This window comes from Oreochromis aureus, linkage group 17, assembly GCF_013358895.1.
Source record: "Oreochromis aureus strain Israel breed Guangdong linkage group 17, ZZ_aureus, whole genome shotgun sequence".
Classification (NCBI taxonomy): domain Eukaryota; kingdom Metazoa; phylum Chordata; class Actinopteri; order Cichliformes; family Cichlidae; genus Oreochromis; species Oreochromis aureus.
Genome location: NC_052958.1, coordinates 28,427,197 through 28,447,857, shown reverse-complemented (window position 1 = coordinate 28,447,857; position 20,661 = coordinate 28,427,197). Strand labels below are relative to the sequence as shown.

General features: G+C 41.4%; 1 protein-coding gene across 2 annotated transcripts in view; it reads left to right on the top strand.

The window, feature by feature from the left end:
* Window positions 1-20,661, top strand: part of nos1apa (nitric oxide synthase 1 (neuronal) adaptor protein a) — a 216,299-nt gene that overhangs the window by 164,894 nt on the left and 30,744 nt on the right. For both annotated transcript variants that reach the window (XM_039600969.1, XM_039600970.1), the window contains exons 9-10: window positions 10,362-10,527; window positions 13,960-14,136. In XM_039600969.1, the coding sequence (XP_039456903.1) occupies window positions 10,362-10,527; window positions 13,960-14,136 (343 nt within the window). The remainder of the gene's footprint in view (window positions 1-10,361; window positions 10,528-13,959; window positions 14,137-20,661) is intronic.

The following is a 20,661-nucleotide window of genomic DNA, read 5'->3' as shown; positions in this document are numbered from 1 at the left end:
CAGAGGCGAACCAGTGTTGGAAGGGTTTCAGACACTTCCACATCAAAGGGCCCTAGCGTGGGTGGGCAGTGCCATACCGATAATCTGGTGTGAAGAGCACATCCTCAGCAACCAACCCTGTGAAGTCACAGCACACAACCAACACATCTAATCCTCTTACACCACCACTGGGAGAGTCTCTGTGTCTCAGTCTGAAAGGGAAATTGTATCATTTAAGCAGTTTTTCTGTCATTTCTGCATCTCTACAACACTGGCCAATCTTAAATTATCGCCGTCTTTAATGAGGAAGTCTACTTCAGACATATTCAGATAGCTGAAAATGTGCCTGGTTTAGAGGATGGAACTGCTGGGGTGAGTTGGTGAATGCATGTATTTGCATTTGTATGAGATATCTGGCAGATTCAAGAATGGCTAATGTCCCATTCCTCTGCAAGAGAGTTGCCTTCTCACATGCGCCCCCTTCAGGTAATGCTACAAAAACTCTGAGCTGCAGTGGATGTCTAGAAGCAGCTTTACATTAGACTCATTCAGCGGTGTAATCAGTAGCAGTGGGTGGATCGATCCAAATATCTAAAGTATCGATACCAGCTCTGGTATTGGTAATCCCATCGATACTAGCGCGATAGGATCGATACTTTGTTTGCTAAAGGGTGTGTTTTGTTGTATTAGCTAATTATTGTGAAACGTAATCACAGTGAATTAATGGGCGTTAATGATGGTTCATCTCATAAATCATGGCACACCGCTTTCTCCTACATAAGCACGTATAAGTTAAAAGTATTGGTATTAATCAGAATTGATGTAAGCAGTAATGGCCCTGTACTTACTTGATAACATATATTACAGTATCGCACATCGCTAGTTATCAGAGAATAATAAAAAGCAACCCAGCCCATGTGGGAGACATCTAGAGGTGGAGTGAAGTAGTGCATATGAAAATCGCTAGTGTGGTAAGTTAGTAAATCCAGCTTCGTGTAACTTGTGCTTTGTGGTATTAGCAGGTATGTGTTCTAAATTGTGATCTTTTCCCATGTATTCCTGGTGCCTGAATCTAAACAGTGGATGAAAGTGAAAGCAGAGTGTATGAGAGTCAATTGAAGACTGCCTCAGCCAGCCTTACGACCACCTAATGAACTTTAAGTTCACTGCTCATTTCTTTGGTTTAGCAGGACGGATTGATGTCGTTTGAATGATGTTATAAAAACATAATAGTTGGAGCAGCTCACATACTGGTGGTAGGACTGGGATGGATGACAAGTGATGAAGGCTCTTCTTTGGGTTAGTAACGATGAAACTTTGAAGCAGCAGAAAAACTGTAAACACTATGTTAATGAATCATTGATGTGTGACTTGGGATTAGAATAAAGGAAAACAGAAAGCCCTGTGGAATTCCTGCATGTTAACGTTAGTTAGAGACAGATGCTCTCCGCATTGTAAAGAGGAAACGATGGAAGGATGGAAAATGGGTACTGAGGTTTCACGTTGTTGTGAAAGTGGGAATGGAGAAGATCAAAACCGTCCTTGGGTGCCGTTCTGCTGGGAGACGGTTTTGAACAATAAAAGTAATAAAAAGACAGAGAGATGCTGCTCCCTAATTAGAGATTTAACGAGACATTTTAGGTGCTTGAAGCGCCTTCACTTTCACGAAGCTGAGATAAGAGAGCAGAATGGATTGGGTAGCAGCAGGTTTACTACCAAGGGACCACCACTGTGAAGCACAAGTGGTGCACCTTCTAATTGGCTCTTTGTCTGAGTTCTGCTTTTAGTAAGAGCTTTTACGCCTCTTCAAGGAACAGCAGTGTCATTGTTTCCAAAATACTGCGTTTGTGGTCCACAAGTGAATTGTCACTCTGTCAGTATTTCTGCCTGGCTGATCCTTCCTTTGCTGAGCATTTACAAAGGAAATGCCAACCTGTTTGTTCATATATGTCACATTGCACCAGTTTGTGTGAGATTTGAGAACACTAACCTTTAAGCCATTTGTATCCATTTAGTATTTTCTACAATCTGAATAGACTGTAACTACTTTGATAAATGTTCCATATATTACGCTAAAGTGATGGAACTATCGATCCATAAAAAAATCATTTCTTTTCCATTACTGGGAAGCATTGCACTTTCTGCCACTTCATTCATGCCTTTTCTTCTTTACTATGATTCATACACTCTCTGGTAATAGAGTAAAATTTCCTTCTCTTTAATGGGCGTGGCTCTTCTGGGTCCAGGACTGAGTTCAGATTCAGGGTGAACCCCTATTTCTAAGCAGGACAGGTAGCATTAAATTACTGCACTATAGCTTTCAGGCTTTACTGGCTCTGAACAGAACGTAATCTGCCTAGATTATTTTCCTCATTCACAGCCCCTGTTCGGGGTAATACGTTCTAGACTAATGCATTTCTGTTATCTGTTCTATGTGGAAAGAGGAGAAAAGTGAACAAGCAGCCTATAACGTTTGAGGAGCGGAGATATAAACATTATCTGTCATTTTTTTAATTTCACAAAAGGACAGAAACGTGGCAGTAAAGTACAAACACACCAAATAACAGTCTGTTGCCACTAAAACGCATCGGCAAAGTTTCCATGCTAACACAAAGCTAGTAATATCAGGGCTCAGTATGTGTTGACCCCGGCCAGGCTGGTCGTTTTCAACAGGCAACAGAAGGAGAGATGATTAAAGCCTCCATTTTTCCATGAAGTGCTCTTGGGGCTGGTTTTCACCAGCTTTGCTGTCAGGTTTGTGAAACACTTGAACAGCAAAAGGAAGATCTTGCGCGTGTGTCCTTGTTAAGACAGGGATTTGTGCTGGGATGTGTGACAGTAGCCTAAAGCTTATATTGTTAACTGCTAATTATGTGGCAGTGCATCTCAGACCATTTTATAGAGTAACACGAAAGTAATGCGGCAAGTATGTTGACAAATGTCTCTTTCTTTGAGAAGTAAGTGTGTAACTTATGCTGAGGCCACAGTGGTGAAAACAGCGGCTGGAGACTGCAGCACAGGAAAAATTATTGCAACTGTGTGGAATTAACTTGCGATCTTGTTGCCTTTGAAATGGTCGCTTTAAAGGTGGGGATCAGGTCTACGACCACTCGCAGTTAGTGACAGTGGTGCAAAGACAAGTTGATGAACCAGCAGAGACAGAGTCATCACTCATCTGTCTGCCACTGAATGGGTTCAAGTTGCCAATTGCATGCAATCTGTTTGAGAGAATGCCTAGCTCCTGAGCTACACCCAGACCTTAGTGGCTGGACTGTGACGTAAATGCAACAGGACAACAATTTAACTGGATAACAACATAGTTGCTAGGCAACCTTGCTTTTTATATAAGAATATAACCAGAATACAATGAATTGGCAACCAGTTGAGTTGAGTCCCCTATAGCAAAGAGACACATCGGAAAATGATTTGCACTCAGCACAGACCGACTCTGATTGCAACATGCCGATAATCTGTCTGCATTCATAAGATGGAAAATATTTGCAAACTGTTTCCAATCTGCAAGTGAGTCGGAGTCAGGCTGTGAATGTTTGGAGACAGGTTGCCTTCCAGCAGGCAATCTGTGCAATCACCTTGCAATAAGAAATGTCATCCTGAGATTGAGCATGTTGCACACTCAATTTAGGGTAGACCAGTTGGTTGCCACAACTAGTTATGCAATATTTTGCCAAAAGGCACAGTGCTAAATGAAGTCACTGTGCAACCACCAGTTTTTAGGGGTTAATGTGACTGAGCCATTAACACATTATTTTAAAACATACTGTAATGACCCTAACAGTGTTCACCACAACATCGCCCAGCAATTCAGTCAAATATGGCCGATGAAAATCTGTGAAAGAACGTTTCTATTTGATCTCTGTCTGCAATATTAGTCATAAGTATGGCGTAACATCATTGGTTATTATGCCTTACCAAAATTATTATGTTCAGTGTCAGAATACTATTTTCCATTCTTGAGTTACCCTGTTAGCCTACGAATCCATTCAATTTAAACCTAAAATATGGAAACTGGAATTCAACAGATGATAAGTTGAGTGTTTCCCAGCAGGCCAACACATAAAAGATATACACAGGTAGAGTGATAACACTGACTGTAATTGCACATCTGCGAACTGGAAAATGTGTTCCATTATTCATAAATACTACCTGTGCTGCTTAAGTGATAGTTCACTTTAAGTATAACAATGGAAAGCAAATCAAACTAACTACAGGTGGCCAGGCAAAAAGACGCACTGCTGAACAAAAGGCAATAATCTTTGAGGTCAAGCCGTAGTGACTTAGGGCTTGTTATCGTTCATCTTATCTATTTTCAATTTTATTTTTACATTTTATCTCTGGGAACAGTTTTGTTTTTAGAGAGTTTGCTGAATAAAGTTTAAGTTTAACCTTGTGTGGCCACTTCAGAATGAGGCGTTGTGCTTTTTTTGATCAGATATCCAGATGATAAAGCTTAGCTCTGACTTTTAAAAGAAATTGTTTTTGTTCATAGATTATTTGAATTATCTTATTTGTTCACTACAGCTTTTATATTGAATTATTCACTGTCCTTTTAGCAGCCACTGCAGCTCAGTGAGACATTTAACAATGGACAGCTTCAGAACAAATGTGACTCTTGTGGCCAAGGCCTCAGTATAAACCACGCAGGAGTGGCTGATGTGCTATTAGAGTTGTCAGCAGGGCAGCACAAGTCAGAGTCAAGCTCCTCTCTTCCATAGCTCAATATGGGGCCCCATCTGCTGTAAATTAAACCACCACAGTCATCATCAGTGTGTCTATCTTTACAAATGAGCTCTTCAGAGGCCGAACACAATCTGTAATCACCTCTGTTTGTTGAGGAGTACGGAGATAATGGAAGTAGATGACTGTCTTCCTTGACACTGTCTGGCCAGTGAATGTGGGAGAGGAGGACGGATGGATCTCTCCGCCCCACTGCTTCCTCATTAGAATGACGAAGGAGTGATGAGTCAGTCTAATGCAGAAAAGTAGCACGGAGGAGAAAATGAGAAAATAGACAGAAAAAGAAGCACAAAATGTAGAAACAGGGCCATAATAAGACAAGCCAATTTTCCATAAAATGACCACATCTCTGTGTAAAATTTTAAAAAAGCGAAACCTGCAGCTCCTCGAATGGGCGCTTAAACCAGGATTAGACAGGGAGTCACTCCTCATGGCCTCACATGTCAAAACACACAACTTTACAGCAGAATTAACTAGACAATTACATAAAATTAAAAACACTGTTTTAGTCCCTTAAACTAATAGCTTACATCGTGTTTGATATCTCTTTGCTAGCCCATCACATGTGTTAACTGATAAGACTCCAGTTGTAACTTGTCCAGCCTCACAACTCTCTCCACAAAACTTTCATGCTCGTGTTTACGATGTAAGCTTGAAATTCAGGTGATGAAGGTTCAGAGCGTAAAGATAGAGATGCAGTTTATTTTTTAGAGTAATCTTCATCCACTGCAGTGCTGAAACAAATAGCAATTAATTGAAAATAAGTGTGAACAGTTTCAGTCAGGTAGGCAAGTAGCTTGAAGATGCGTGATCAGTGAACTGATGAAACACGCAATTACCGTAGTTTTTTTGGGCAAAATCTTTGGTTAAATTGTTAATAAATTAAAATATTTCTCAATAAAATTGTTACTAATTCATTTCTGAATTGTGGACTTGAGTTCCATCCATTTTTAGCTGGATTTGGGTCACCGGATTTGTCCGGGTGGTACACCCAGTCATTCCCAAGCCAACAGAGAGAACTGGCTCTGCCTCCTCCTAGTAGGACATGTCCATAATACCTCACCTAGTAGGCCTCCAGGACACATCATTATCAGGTGCCTGAATCTCCTCAGTTGGCTCCTTTTGCTTTAGTCCCTCTCGAATGACTGAGCTTTTCACCCCGTCTCTAAGCGAGAGCCCAGCCACTCTTCAAAGAAACTCCTTTCTGCAGCCTCAATCTTTCAGTCACTACCCACAGCTCGTGACCATAAGTGATGGTTAACTTATGTGTTAGTTTGATTAGCAGCAACAGTAACCATTAACAAAGTATGACTGCCATCAGTGGCCAAAAAACTATCACTTGGTCAGATGTTGGAGCATCTGCAAAAAGTTAGCTAAAAATGTTTTGCTGTCATGACAAGCAAGAATTAAAGTCGGACAAAATATTATAAAGGACCTCAGTACATGAGCTTGTTGTTGTAAAACCTGCAGCACGAGCACAGCAAATGCAATAGTGAATAGAGGATTTCTCTGTAGTGCGCAGCTGCGTTTCATAGGGGCTAGAGTGGCCTTGGTACATTGTTCCAACTCTAATTACAGTTTGTTTTGTAGAGTTTTTTCCTTCCTTTCTTTGACACGTGGAAGCATTGACGTCAACAGCCAAGAGCCTTGGTGCTACCACGGTAACAAGTGCTGTGCTACCACATCAAGCTCAAATTAGAAGCTAAGGAGTGATTAGGAGTTTCAGTAACTTGCAACTCCACATGAGGCCCTGTCATTCACACTGCTCTGAAAGTACACCGTGAGCCCTTCACACCAGCTGCCTTCCTAGGATTGTAAAGGAAACTGCTTATAATCACTTTGATATTGATTAAGCTTCTTTCATGTACACTGACAAGAAGCTATTAAAACGGCAAGAAACCACGTAACTGTCACTGTTTAATATTAAAACGTTTTCCACATCCGTGCAGAATTATTGGGTAAAAGGATGTTTCACCCTTTTTTTTGTTCGGCTGCTTTTTGCCTGTTAAAGAGCCGACGTTTGAAGCACCGCTGGACCATGTTAAAACTCCAGAGTTAAGCTTAATCAAATTATTGAGAGCTCCGTCGCCTCTGCTGTCAGAAAATCATTAATAAGTGGTCTCCTTTAACACACTGGGCCTCTTTTGAACCATTCTTGTGATTTGAAACCTTGAGAATTTCTCCTTTGAAACTGTTGAAAGCAAATACGTGCTCAGGATAGGAGATGGCAGAACAGGGTGGGAGGTGGGACCAACATTTGATTTGGAGAGTACTTTGAAGTCAAAACGGAGAGTCATTGCTGCTATAAAAGCTATGAGAGTGTGTGTGTGCGGACATCTGTGCAGCGACTGAACAGTTTCTTTCTCCCCTTCCTCTCCTTTTATATCCCCGATTCAAAGTGTAAAAGAAGTTGAGCCGTTCAGTCTTAAATTGAAATCGAGTGTGTGCTTTAATCTGGCGGGCCACAGCAGGCTGTTGCATTAAGGTTACATGAGGATCAGAGCTGCCAAACGAGCACCATTCGTCTTGTAATAAAAGATAAAGCCGCTGTAATTACAGCACAAAGAGGTTGCATCTATCACTAATGTTCTGTCTGGGTGTTTTTTTTCTTTTAAACTTTTAGATAATTTAATAGAAGGAGATCAGAAGTATCGGAAAGTAGAGTCAAAGGAGTCATGGAACATTTCCTCATGCTTAACTAGCTAAAAAAGTAATAAAATTGGTCTGAAACTGGTAAAAAATAAACTAAAAAAACTGCCCATCACAGTTTCCCACATCTGAAGGCGACATATTCGATTTCACATGTAGAAAGCAAGTAATGTTTATTTATATTGTCCTTTCCAGTATAAAATGATATACACCAGATACAAGAGTATAAATGGATCAAAGTAAATAAAAGAAAGCCTGCACAGGTGGGTCTTAAGCTTCTTTTGAAAAGTGCCAGCAGTCTCCACACATCTCCAGTCCAACGGAAGCAAAGTCCACATCCTGGGAGCCGGAAACTCAAAAGCACCGTCTCCTTTTGTCTGTGATCTGGACCCAGGTGCCACCAACAAACATCAGTCAGCTGGCCTCAAAAACTTGGTAGTGGTGTATGGATGTAAACATTAACAGCAATATAAAGAGGAATGTGACCAATGAAGAGCTCTGAAAGTGGTCACCAAAATCTTAAACTGAAAACAACTTTACAAATCCCCAAAGATTTTCACTGATTAATTCATTTGCTTCTGACTGAACAACGCTCAGATGATTTAGCGGGTTTCCTTATTTGTTTTTCTTTCCCTGTGCAACTTTAATTAATGAAAACACTGAAAATATGGTGCGATCGATCAGTCACTGCCATCTCCTAAGCTCACACCCAATCGGTGTAGTTACTAGAAGATGGCCCACACTCGACCTACATTACCCACATAACTGGAGACAAATCCACTTTGTATTTAGGCTCAAAGTTCATGTTGTATTTCATGAGAGTATATTTTAATTACTAGAATTTTATCCACATGTTTCTGTCATCTTTGATAAAACCCAAGCTCTCAGTGGAAATAATAATCCATCATTTTTGTTTTTGTTGTAGTTTTTTATATAGTCTAAAATTCAACCCAGTTTATAAACAAAATGGTGCCAAAATACAGATTACAGCCGTAACAAAGGAACAAAAAACATAAAAGCAGACAGCCCACTGATGAAAGCAACACAGTGTTGATCTGGCATTTTTAATACGGTCTTTAAAGTTATTATATTGCATTGTTTACTTTTGTATGGTATTATATTCTGCCAGACCAAAGACAAGTGTTTTGCAGATTTATACATTCATACACAAGTCAGTTAAACTTATGGGATATTGTTGTTAATCACTCTCAAGCTGCTTTGGTATTAATGAAATGAACAACATGTGCAGCAACAATGAGACAGCCCTCGAACCAGGAATGTTTTTAAGGTGGCGACCACTGATGGGTTTTTTCCTCCTCATCTTTTTTGACTGGTTTTGACTAATTCTATAGTTTTACATTTGGCTAGGGTTAGTGTCACTACTGGGAGCATGACACAATACCTGGACCCTACAGAGGTTGTGCAACTCCTCCAGGATGACACATCAATATGTGTCATTGCTAGACGCTTTGCTGTGTCTCCTAACACAGTCTCAAGAGCATGGAGGAGATTCCAAGAGACAAACAGGTACCCTAGGAGAACTGGACAGGGCTGTAGAAAATCTTTAACCCATCAACAGGACCAGTATCTGCCCCTTTGTGCAAGAGGAACAGGATGAGCACTGCCAGAACTACAAAATGTGGAAAACATTACGCTGCATGTAACATCGTTCAGCATGAATGGATTGGTGGTGGATCAGTGATGGTCTGGAAAGACATATCCACAGAGGGATATCGAGACCTCTACAGGTTAGCCAGCGGCACCCTGACATGCCATGAGGTACTGGTACACTGGTGCAGTGGGCCCTGGGTTCCTCCTGGTGCACGTCAATGATCAGCCTCATGTGGTGAGGGTATGCAGGCAGTCCTTGGAGGATGAAGGTATTGATACTGCTGACTGGCCCACACGCTTGCCTGACCTAAATCCAATAGAACACCTCTGGGATGTTATGTTTCGGACCGCCTGCAAAATGGACTAACCTGCCACATCATTTTTTCACTTTACATCCTGTCTTTGAATTCAGTCCTCTGTAGGTTGATCATTTTCATTTCCATCAAACAATGTGTCTCCCTTTCAGTCCCAACACCTTACACTCCATATAAGTATAGATATGGAGCATGATTTTTTTTTCCAACATTGAGATCTGATGTGTTTTCAGAGTTCGTTTAAGTTTTTCAAGCAGTATATTTAATTTGAGTCCACTCTTTTCCAGGGTAATTAAAATGAACTTGTATATGACAGGAGGACAAAATATACCACAAAACAAAAAAGGATTCAGTCTCAGATGTAGTCGGGCTTCTTTTCATGTGTGCCTAGTGTTTTAGAGCCAGATGTCATGCTTGATACTGCAGTGACTGCACATTCAGACGCTGATAGAAATCTGTCCGCCCTGTCTCTTAAGCTGTTAGCCCCGTGGTGTTTGACTGATTCTAGTTTTCTTGTTGAGCTCAGACTCAGTGGTTTCGGTGTTGGGGGGAGGAGATGCATCAGCATTTTGTTCCGCTCTCTTTAGCTTGTCAAATCTCTCAGCCTCTTCCTCTGACTGTCATTACTTTTCTCGCTCCTGGAAAACTGCTTAGACATAAAAAAAGGGGAAAAAAAAGGCAGATGCGTTACTATGACAACAACCTTGAGTCATGTCATTAGCTTCAGAAAAACTGCAACACGGACCCATTCAAAGCATGTAAATGAACTTTTTTTATTTTCTTGTTGCCATTGAAGAAATATTTGCGGCAAACAGCACGCACCGCTGATTTCTCAGACGAGAAAATTGTGTTGGTAAGGTCAGCACAGTTTGGCCTTGGTCTTCACACACACTGGGATGCGGTGCATTGTTTTCTTTGGGGAATTCAGATAAGAGGAGCAGCCTGGGGAAAAATGTTTCTGTGAGCTGGATGAGGTTTGCCTCGCTGATTACAGAGAATCCATTTCTCCCTGCTCATCATCAGACTCTTGACCCCTCACATCTTCTGTTGCAGGTCCATCTCTTGAAGGACCAGCTGAGTGCGGAGGCCACGGCTCGGCTGGAGGCCCAGGCTCGCGTCCACCAGCTGCTCCTCCAGAACAAAGACCTGCTGCAGCACATCTCTCTGCTGGTTAAACAGATCCAGGAACTGGAGACCAAAATGTCTGGACCAAATTCCAGTGAGTGGATCTATAGACATGCATACTGTATAATACATTTTACACAAATAGAGATGTTCTGATGATATAAAAGTGCTCATACATCTACTGAATGTACAGGGTAAGAGTAGACAGGTTGAACCAGGCAAGTGTGTAAATTGTGACCTGCATCAGCTTCTGCTGGCAGTCAGTAGGAAAAGGGATGTAGTTTGTAGTTCTTGGAAGTGGGAATTTTCTTATTCCCAGTTAGAATTTTGATCTGGAAGGTTCCCTCTGATTTTTTTACTCAGAAAGTCGGAGCAGCCCCACCAAACCTGAGTTAACAGTCCAAGATGGCGGCAGGAAACGGTAGTAAAGCTGTAAACTGTGAGGCAGCAGTGCTAACCACTGATCTACTGTGATTAAAGACAAACGTAAAATTAACACAGTAGTAATCTATATGATAAATAATAATTGTCATACCCCCATAGTTAATTCATTTTTACCCCTCGGCTGTAAATGGCTCATAGGATATTGTCATCACCCCGCTGCATGGCTGGCGAGCAGCATGGTCACCCAAGTTTGTGAATCCGATAACCCAAAAACAAGGCAACGTAGGATTTTCAAATTAACAACATATGTTTATTTACTAAAGATCTTGTAATCTGTACTGCCACTGTTGTGTATGACTCACAAAATAAGCCACATGCAGAGCACTCACCAGGCTCTATCCATGAACGTGCTGCTGTGGTGTTCTTAAGCACAAAAAACATGCATTATGTTGTATTGTTAGTGATGCATAAATCGCTCTACCTTGCTAAAAACCAAAGCAAATCCTGTTTTCCTCACTTTTCCAGCTATCCTACCAGAACGCACAAACTTACTCCTGATTTCCAACATCCAAGAGATAACTGGAACGTGGCATTAGTCGCTGTTAAAAACTGAAAGCAAATCAGTTTTACACCCACTGCAAGCAGAAGTGGACCAGTTTAATGTCGATGACATAGTCTAACACAAACAAACATGTTTCTAAACGTTTTGTTCATTTAACATTTTCTTCTCATATTTCACTGTAGAAAACTGGAGAAAAGGTCCTTTCATCGTGCTGACTAGGTGATTGGTCAAAACAAGTTATGGCCTCTGATGTATCTCCTTTATATCTACATTTCAATAGAAGGTTTAAAGTTGTAAATTGTTCTGTTTCAAGATAATATTATACCCCCAGGCAGAAAACTGGGTGCCAAATAATTCCTTTCATTTAGACATTCATCGGTCCCTTGCCTCTAACAACGTTCCTGCTGTGGAAAACAATGTGCAACCAAGGCAAAGAGAAACTCTACCAAGCAAATGATATGGGGAAAAAAGCTCAGCTGAATGAGCTGTAAGTGAGATATCTCACAGAACAGAGCTGTTCGGTCACACCAAAGGTGCTGTGACAAACAAGCAAATGGACAATGACAGTGACGAGAAAAAGTGAAAAATAGGCATGACAGAGGCAGAAAAAAGGCATTAGTAATTCTACATCACACTCCAGGTCAACACACATCACTGTCAGACATGCAGAGCAGACGTCCAGCAACACACGGCGCACAAAAGCATTAAAAAGCAGACATGTCCAGTATAAGATGTCCTTTCAATGTCTCCCCCCTCACCGCCACACAATTTTAGTCATCCGCTTCATCTACTGTTGAGAGTGTGTGTGTGTGTGTGTGTGTGTGTGTGTGTGTGTGTGTGTGGTTAGTGGAACTTTTCTGTGGACTCACTCAAAATGTAGCTGAGTTTAAATGAAAGAGATTTTTCTAAAGCGCTGTACTAAAGCAATTCTATCATCTTTTCACTCATCACACATCAGAAAAACTTTCTCATAACATGCTCTGACATGTCAAACACACATGTAGCTAACATCCCAGTGGCTGCACTTCATCTGCAGGATGTTGCACATGGATTCCACATGATAGCCCACTGCTGGGCGGCATAGGCACCCAGGTTTGTGATTCCGATAACTTGAAAACGAGGCAACGTAGGATTTTCAAATTAATACCAAAAGCATATCTACTGAAAATCGCAGATCTCCAGTTTGAATCCCAGTGACCTCGACCTCAAAATCAGGTCAGAGGTCAAGTTTTCTTAAAATCTTGTGAATGTGAAGTATCTAAAATCTACTAAAAGGCTGAGGGTTAAAACTGGTGGCTGCTAATATTTTTATCACCTTAAGTCTGCTGAGTTCCTGTTTCACTCTGTGTTATTAAACATTTAAATTTATTGCTCTGAGTCTAGGTTATGGAGGTTATGTTTCTGGTTGCGGTTGCGTGCATACGGGTCTGTCCGTAAGAATGACAGCTCGAAAAGTTTTGAATGAATTCTTATGAAACTTTGTAGGCGTCATTTTAATAATCCATTAACATTTGTTTTTTCATCCATCAAGTTCTTCAAGGTAAACATAACTTTAAGGTTATAGTAAGATACAGCACAGTGTAACAAGCTTCATCTCAAACTAGTTTCTTGAACATGACAATGAGTTCACTGCACTCAAACAACCACCGCATCTTAGTCCAATAGCGCACCTTTGGCAAGCGGTGGAACAGGAGATTTGCAGCATGGCTATAACATGATGCAATTCTCCAGCAACTATGTGATGCCATCAGGTGAATATAGGTCAAAATCTCTAAGGAATGTTCCCAGCACCTTGCTGAATCCATGAAAAATTAAGGAAGTTGTCAAAACAAAAGAAGAGGTCCTCTCCAGAGCCTCCTGGCTGGGCAGAGGAGCAGCAGTGGCAGACAGTTCCTCTCAGTGTGCTGCAGATCTGAGCAGTTCACGAGGTCCTTTATCCCACTGTAATAAGACTTTTTAAACACCCTCTGTGTGACAAAAAATTACATAATTATGTAGCATAATCCAAAGCAGATTATACTGCAGAAGCAGTCTGAGAGGTTTTTGTAGATGTTTGATTGATGGAGTTGTTTAAACTCAAACACTGTAACTGCTATGAACCCAAACAAGCTGCTGCTGCTGTCCTCTGCCAAGGAGTGAGTGAGTCACCCTTCATGTTTGTTCTGGGTTGGTATTGAAGACGTCTTTCTTTAATGCATCTCTTTCTCACTGTTCCAGCTCCAGGTCTGTGCTGTGTGCCCGTAAAGAACCCTGCAAAACTTGTTTCACTGAGCAGTCGTGATGATGATGAAATGCTTTGAAACATGTTGTTTTTTCTCTTCTGCTTATGCTGTACGAGCATGCATTGATTTATTGGTCACAGAGTGATTTATTTTGCTGGGAGTTGTAATCTTATATTTACCACAATTCACAGATATGTATGTCATATACATTTTATCTTCTGCCTGCAAAGGTGACGGCAGATTCATTTAAATCAAGGCTCATTTTTAAAAGTGGTTGAAAAGATTTTATGTATCTCTGTTCTTCACTTTCCATCTTTTGCTTCTCCTGAAATCTCTTTGCTTTATCTCTTCCGTCCAGTGGGTTCCCAGGACAGTTTGTTGGAGATCACCTTCCGGTCTACAGTACCTCCTGTGATATGTGACCCCACGACACCTAAGCCTGACGTGTCAGCCCTCAACCTGCACACATTTGGCAACGGCGACGGGACCAGCAATGCCTTCTCATCATCCAACGGGACTCTGGGAAGCCCACTAGGTAGGGACCAATGTCTACTCAAACTGGAGTGTTTCCGTTTCCTCCCGGGACCCCCGGGGCCTCCACCTCCTCGACTCCCCTCGCCTCCTCATCTGCTCAAGACTAACAGGCCAGAGATCAAAAGTCCAGAAGCGTCAGAGGGTCCAGTAAAGTCTTTGTCGTGCGACGTCAAATCTCTGGGCTGCCTGGAATTCGCAAGGTTTCGCGAGTCGGGTATTGCCTCGGAGTACGAGTCAAACACGGACGACAGTGATGACAGGGAGGATGAGGATGAGGGGGAGGACGAGGATGAGGATGAGGACGAGGAAGACATGGAGATCTTTGGATGGGGAACAGATCAGGAGACAGTGAGGCTACTTAATGTTCTCAACAGACAGGGAACTCCTGACTGTCTGGGAGATGAAATAGCGGTGTAACACTTTAACCTGCCCCACCCCCCCATCCGGAGAATCCTATGGTGGCTTGTTTTGTTCACTTACTTAAAACCGCTGTGTGAGAATGACATATATTGGATGTACACAACTACATAATCAAGGCTAACATGAATTTACCAATCACATTTTTTCAACCTGATGTTGTTGGCAGATTAAAGCTATAAACTGTCCTCTGAGGTACATTCAGCTTGAACTTGAAGTGAATTTAAGATAACTGTGGTGTCAGCTGTTTTTAGACGGACATAAGGCTTGTATGGGAAAACATAACCTTGTCCTGCATTCGAAGTCAGTACATTAAGTCCCACTGGGGAAAACACTGCTGCCACGGTCCTTGCGCCTCTTTTGCCTCTGAAATGGTTGGCTTTAGGCAGAGGGTAGGGCCTGCGATCACTCGCAGTGACTTGCCGTTCTCAAAGCAACTTTTGTGTGTCACAACTGCAGTAACACTGAGTAAGTCTGCTTTCAGTCTGAGAGATCAGAATGAGGTTAATTTGACCATTATGTGCAGTTTGGTGATAATGATCCTGCAGCAGTGTGAAAAGTTGCAAATCTGTTGCCCTCTACATCCACAGAAATTCACGGGTTCGCAGCCCTTTGCCGCACATCTTCCTCTTTCTCTCTCTCCCTCCGCTTTCCTGTCACTCTTCACTGCTCTGTCCAATAAAGCCGAAGTCAGTCAGAGTTGAACTGATGGGAGACCGGTCGTCTCCCATCGGGACAGGTACTCTCCCGATGGGATTAAGAGTGGTTGCCCAGATGTAGAGGGCAGAGAACTAAGTCTAAATAAATTAGTCAGGCCAGAGCATCAAATGTAAAAAGAAACCAAAGTAAAATAGTGTCCCTTTAAAATAAGGACACATGTGGGCACAAACAAATTAATAGCAGAATGACAAGTAAAAAGTCATCGACAGCATGACATCAGAGAGGAGACCAAACAAGAACATGCCAAACATTAAGAAGGTTGCTTCCTTATAAATTTTAGGTTTGTCAAACTTATCATCCTGATACAGGAGGCAAAAAAACAAGTTCACACGCCGTAACGGGACATATCGTTAGCTAGAGTTTATCAAAAATCAGCTGTAAGCAAATAAAGTTTGATTATAGATAATTTGCTTCTAGTTCAGGCTGAATTTGCCTTAAGAATAATAATCTGAGTTGGTCACGTAACCTTCGAAAAACAAGAGTTTGAGCCTAATTTGTATGCACACTCATGCATATACTCTTATTTCTCTGAATCTGTTGCTCCTGTTTGCTTCCTTTTGTTTCCTGTTTTTTCGTGACACACAGGCGTCCATCTTTCAGACACACTCATCAGATTCAGACTCTAAGGTTTTCCCCTTTGGGTAAATTGAAATTGTGATTCTGCGTGTGCGCTGATCATGTCATGGGGCTGTCAGGGTGTAACAGGAAATCAATCACATACCAAATGGTAGTTGTTTCAAAATGTACATATATAATATCTCCTTTAGGTTAGTTCAGGGGCAAGTGCTCACTCTGTCAACACGGACGGAGTAGCGATCATTCACGCTGACGGGAACAAGACAGAAGTGTTCGGGACTAAAGAGACCTGAGACTGACACGCTCTCGTCACTGCTGGAGTGAAAAGCGACTCTTCCTGCGATGAAGCACGAACAGTTGGGTCTATCTTTTGGAGGGACTTTGTAACTTTGGAAAGGGAAAGCCCTTTCTTCCTCTGTTCATAATTACTCAAAGACTATTTTTAGACAGAAATCTCTATCTACCTGTACAAACTTTGTTTTCTACACAGAAACTGTTGGAACTGCTCCATCCTTGACCCTCTTTTTTGTCTCTCACTGTTTGTCAACTTGGTAGTCAGAGCATGTTTGCACTCTTTTCAGTTGTCCACGCACATATCTCCCCACTTTTTAATTTATGTAAAGCTGGGATTAGTTGGACCTCGAGGAACGCTGTTTGTTTCTTTTATTCATCCGGTAAACAAAAACTCTTCCCGCGTGCCAGAACAGCGGCTCGCGGATGACGGCCAAGTGCGGTCCCGTTTGTTTTAACCCAGCTCTGTGTACCGGCCTCCAGGCACGAGTCAATATTAAAGTATTCGTTTTGTTTCATGGGGAAAGCTACAGAGTTTTCATTCTTGTGTACCGTAGCCATAGTTTAACAGGACAGCCCTTCACTGAGATCAGTGCAGACAGTCGTATTTGGCAAAGGTAGATGCTGCAGAGATTTGAAGAGGAAGTGAGCCAAATCTCTGAGTGCTCAATATCTTTTTGCAAAGAGCTTTAGTCAGATTGGATTAAACCAATCAGTGAGAGTCCAGTAAACTGCCAGCCACTTGCCATCTGATTGTGTTTGTATTAAAAGATAAAAAAGATCCTATCTTCTGTTTGTCTAAAGTTTGTTTGGATATTTGAGCCAAAGTGGTCGCACATGAGAACTAACTAGTGTTACCAGTAAAAAATATGCAGGCCAGCTATAATTAGTCAGCAGCATAGGTTTTCTCTGGCTTGACTTAAAATTGATCCAAAAGATCTAAATTACATTTCTAGACGCTTAGACCCATTCTGAAAATAACCCATAAGACTGACACATTAAGTGGTCATTACCCAGGCCTGATCTTAACTGCTCAGTTGGTCAGTGTTGTGGAGCTTTAGTCTTAAATTGTAGGCTAGTCTTGGTGATACATGTTTATGTGAATGCATATGGGTCTATGGCTGTTTCCTCCCACAAAGTGCTGTTTTGCTATTTGTAATTTCTTAGCTGAGGCAATTACGGAAGATGGAAGCAAAGGAAAAAGTCACTAATACTGAAATAAGCAAATAGAGCTAATAGTTATACAGTCAGCACAAGAGCATACTGGCAAGCAGTCTAATCTGTTATCACAAAGACGAAGCACTTGATAGGCGAATGAGTAAATAATCTAGATCTGGGCATCCTTCAGTCAGAAACGATGTGAGGAAAGTAAGAGACTAAATAAGTCCCAACCGAGGTGAAACAGAGGGACACCACATAAATCAATAAGTATCAATAATATAACTGTTGATTTTTCAATAGCCTACCTTTACCGGTTTGTTCAGTGTAGAAAGCAGAGGTGCCAGCCAGCTATTAGGTTATGATTCACAGAAATGCCCGTGCCTTCTGCAATTTCCAGACATCTCAATCAGTTCTATACTGCTGTATAAATCGGCGGATCTTGATAGACAAGTTCCAGATTAGGTTTATACCCGGCTACAGGGAAAAGCAGGCTTAAACCTAGATGGTCCCGAAACAACAGCAAGTTATACCTTAGGACCAGAGTTGCAGACAAGTGTCTTAGTCCAAACTGTTGTCGACTTGACAGATCCAAACAGACTGAAAACTAGGGATGGGTATCGTTTAGGTTTTATCCGATACCAGTACCAAACCGGTACTTTTGAAACGGTGCCGGTGGTTAAACGGTGCTCGAACCGGTGCTTAAAGAATGGAGAACACAAAATTGGTCCAAAAACCTCTTATGTTCAGCTGTTTTTTTGTAAAAAGATAACAATGTTAGCCTTTTCTGCAGCTATAGGGGATTTATGGCATCACTCTTGGCTGGAAGCAGCGCTTAAACAATGGAAAAAACACAAACTTTGTCCAAAAACCTCTCATGTTTAGCTGTTTTCCACTTTTTCTTTGGTCATTTTAGCCTTTTTGGCCAGGGTGAAGGGAGTATCTGCCATCAAACAAGAAGACAGCCGCATGTAACTACGACGGTGTTTGCTAGTTCAACTTACATGCATTAATGTAATAACGTGGTTAGCGTACTCAACGTAAATTACACACGAACAACATGAAGCTACTCACGCAGAGAAGAACGGCTGCTGCTGCCATCATCATCCGTCATCATTTCTGCTACACTGGCAGGGCTAGGGGCCAGGACTCTACTCTTCGGGTTTTTGGGGGATGTTGCTAACTCTGGGTCCAATAACAGGCACCACACCCGCAGTAGATGTGCTCGGTGTGAGGTCTCGCAGCAAGCTATCAAATACTCCCAGGCCCTCCAAGTGTGGAGGCCTATTATGGGCAGAAATCTGTGCCATCAGAAACTGAATTTGAATAAGTTAAATTTGAATTTGAATTACTCGGATTGAATCTGAATTGTAACTTGAATGAAAGCTTTTGAAAACTGAATTTGAATTAGTCTAATTTGAAATTGAATTTATGGTTTGAAAATGAATTGATTTGCTTTGAAACTGCATTTTATCCTTTAAAAATTCAGCTCTCGAATAATTTCAGATTCACTTCTCACCATTCAGTTTCAGTTCTACAATTCAATTTCAGTTCCAAAATTCAGTTTTTTGGGACTTACATCCGGTTCCGGTTCAAGCGCAGATTAATAGAACTACAGACTGATAGCGTTACTGACGGAATCTACAGCGTCTTGAGCTGAATTAAGACTTCAGAAGTCATTCGTCATGTCGAATGACCAGCGGATAAAGTCTCAGGTTGGTAATAAATGTATTACATGTATAAGAACAAGCGTCATGTTAACAAATGATAGCCGTACAGTAACCTTTATGCTTATTGTAGCTGTTAGCTAAAAACGCTAATTTAGCGTAGTTTGCCCTGAATTCAGCTTTGACAAACAAATATGATCGACTGTTTCTAGTAGAATTCCAAAGTTGTCATCTTGTACCCTGTCAGAGCCCTGTATGCTTGCAGAGACCCCCACAGTAAGGAAACATGCAAAACGCTGTCCAAACCTTTGTATTTGAGCTTTATTTATGTCTTACACAGCATCCCAACTCTTTAGCGAACTTAATAACTTTAGCTAAAGTGAGTAGTTAGTCTAATTCATTAGTGCAGCGTTACTGGATCACCTCTGTTTGAAGTGATATAATATGATATACAACTATCACTGTGTTTAACTATCATAATAATTCTTAGGGTACTGAGTGCATGCTTAATTAGTTGTTTTTTTTTTAAACATACTGCTCCATTGCTATGTTTGACAGGCTGAAGTTGTCGGGTCACCTAAATCGACCATCTTTTACAGGTGTTTTGTGCCAGAAATGGAGTGTCCACTGAAGACTGAAGATACTGAATCTCTACGCCGTGCCATTGATCCCTCCTGTGCCTTCATCTAGACAAGAGACATTAACTTAACCACTCTCACATGCTCTGTACCTACATCACCTTCCCTGACAGTCGTAGCTTGGCTCATCTGAGGGTGAAATTATAAGAATGTGTTATTTTGCAAAGTGCTCTCTAGGGTTCCTAAATAAAATATGGCATTGAGGTCATTTCTTTTGAATTAATCCTTCTTCTGAAATATAAGAACCTCTCCTGGTTTAAATGGCACTTTCTGTTCCTTACTTCCTGTTCCACTCCCAAACCCAAATAGATGCTGACAAGCTGACACAGTAATACGGAAGAGGGAGAGAAGCTGGAAAGGACTACTACAAATAAACCCAATGCCTAACAATGAAAAATGTAAAATAAGAACAATAATAATAATAATAAAGATAAAAGATGAAGTAACAAGTTTTTTGTTTATTCCAAATGATCATCCAGATGTCTGTGACATGTGATGACAAACACCATAATGGAAGGCCTTTGTCATCACATGCTTAAACTCATCATATATTTTTGCATATGCTGAACAGGCAGTCAGACATGCTGTAACTGTGGGGTAGAAAACTGCATGAACACCATACGGCAGGGGTCTCAAACTCCAGTCCTCGAGGGCATGGAAAAGTTGCATGACACCGCCCTCGAGGACTGGAGTTTGAGACCCTGTCATATTCCATATGACAGGTGTGGTTGAACTTCATGGAGACTCTGAAGTTTCTCTTCTCTTCTGGCAGGACAGGAATGTAGCCTTGTCCTGTGAGCCACCGTAAGGATGTACTTGGAGTAGAACTGGACTGTCACCGGCCTCAGGCTCTTCACCTTTTCAAAGACAAAGCAGTCATTTAGATAAAACATTAGATATTGTTTACCTGTAAATGCACAAAGAGAATTTAGAAATGTAATTATTGTCAAGAGTGAACAAGCACTGATAGTGTAATCTACAGCTGTGGCCAAACGTTTAGAGAATGAGAAGTGTTGTTTGTTTATTTACAAAGTTTGCTGTTTCAGTGATAGTTGTATA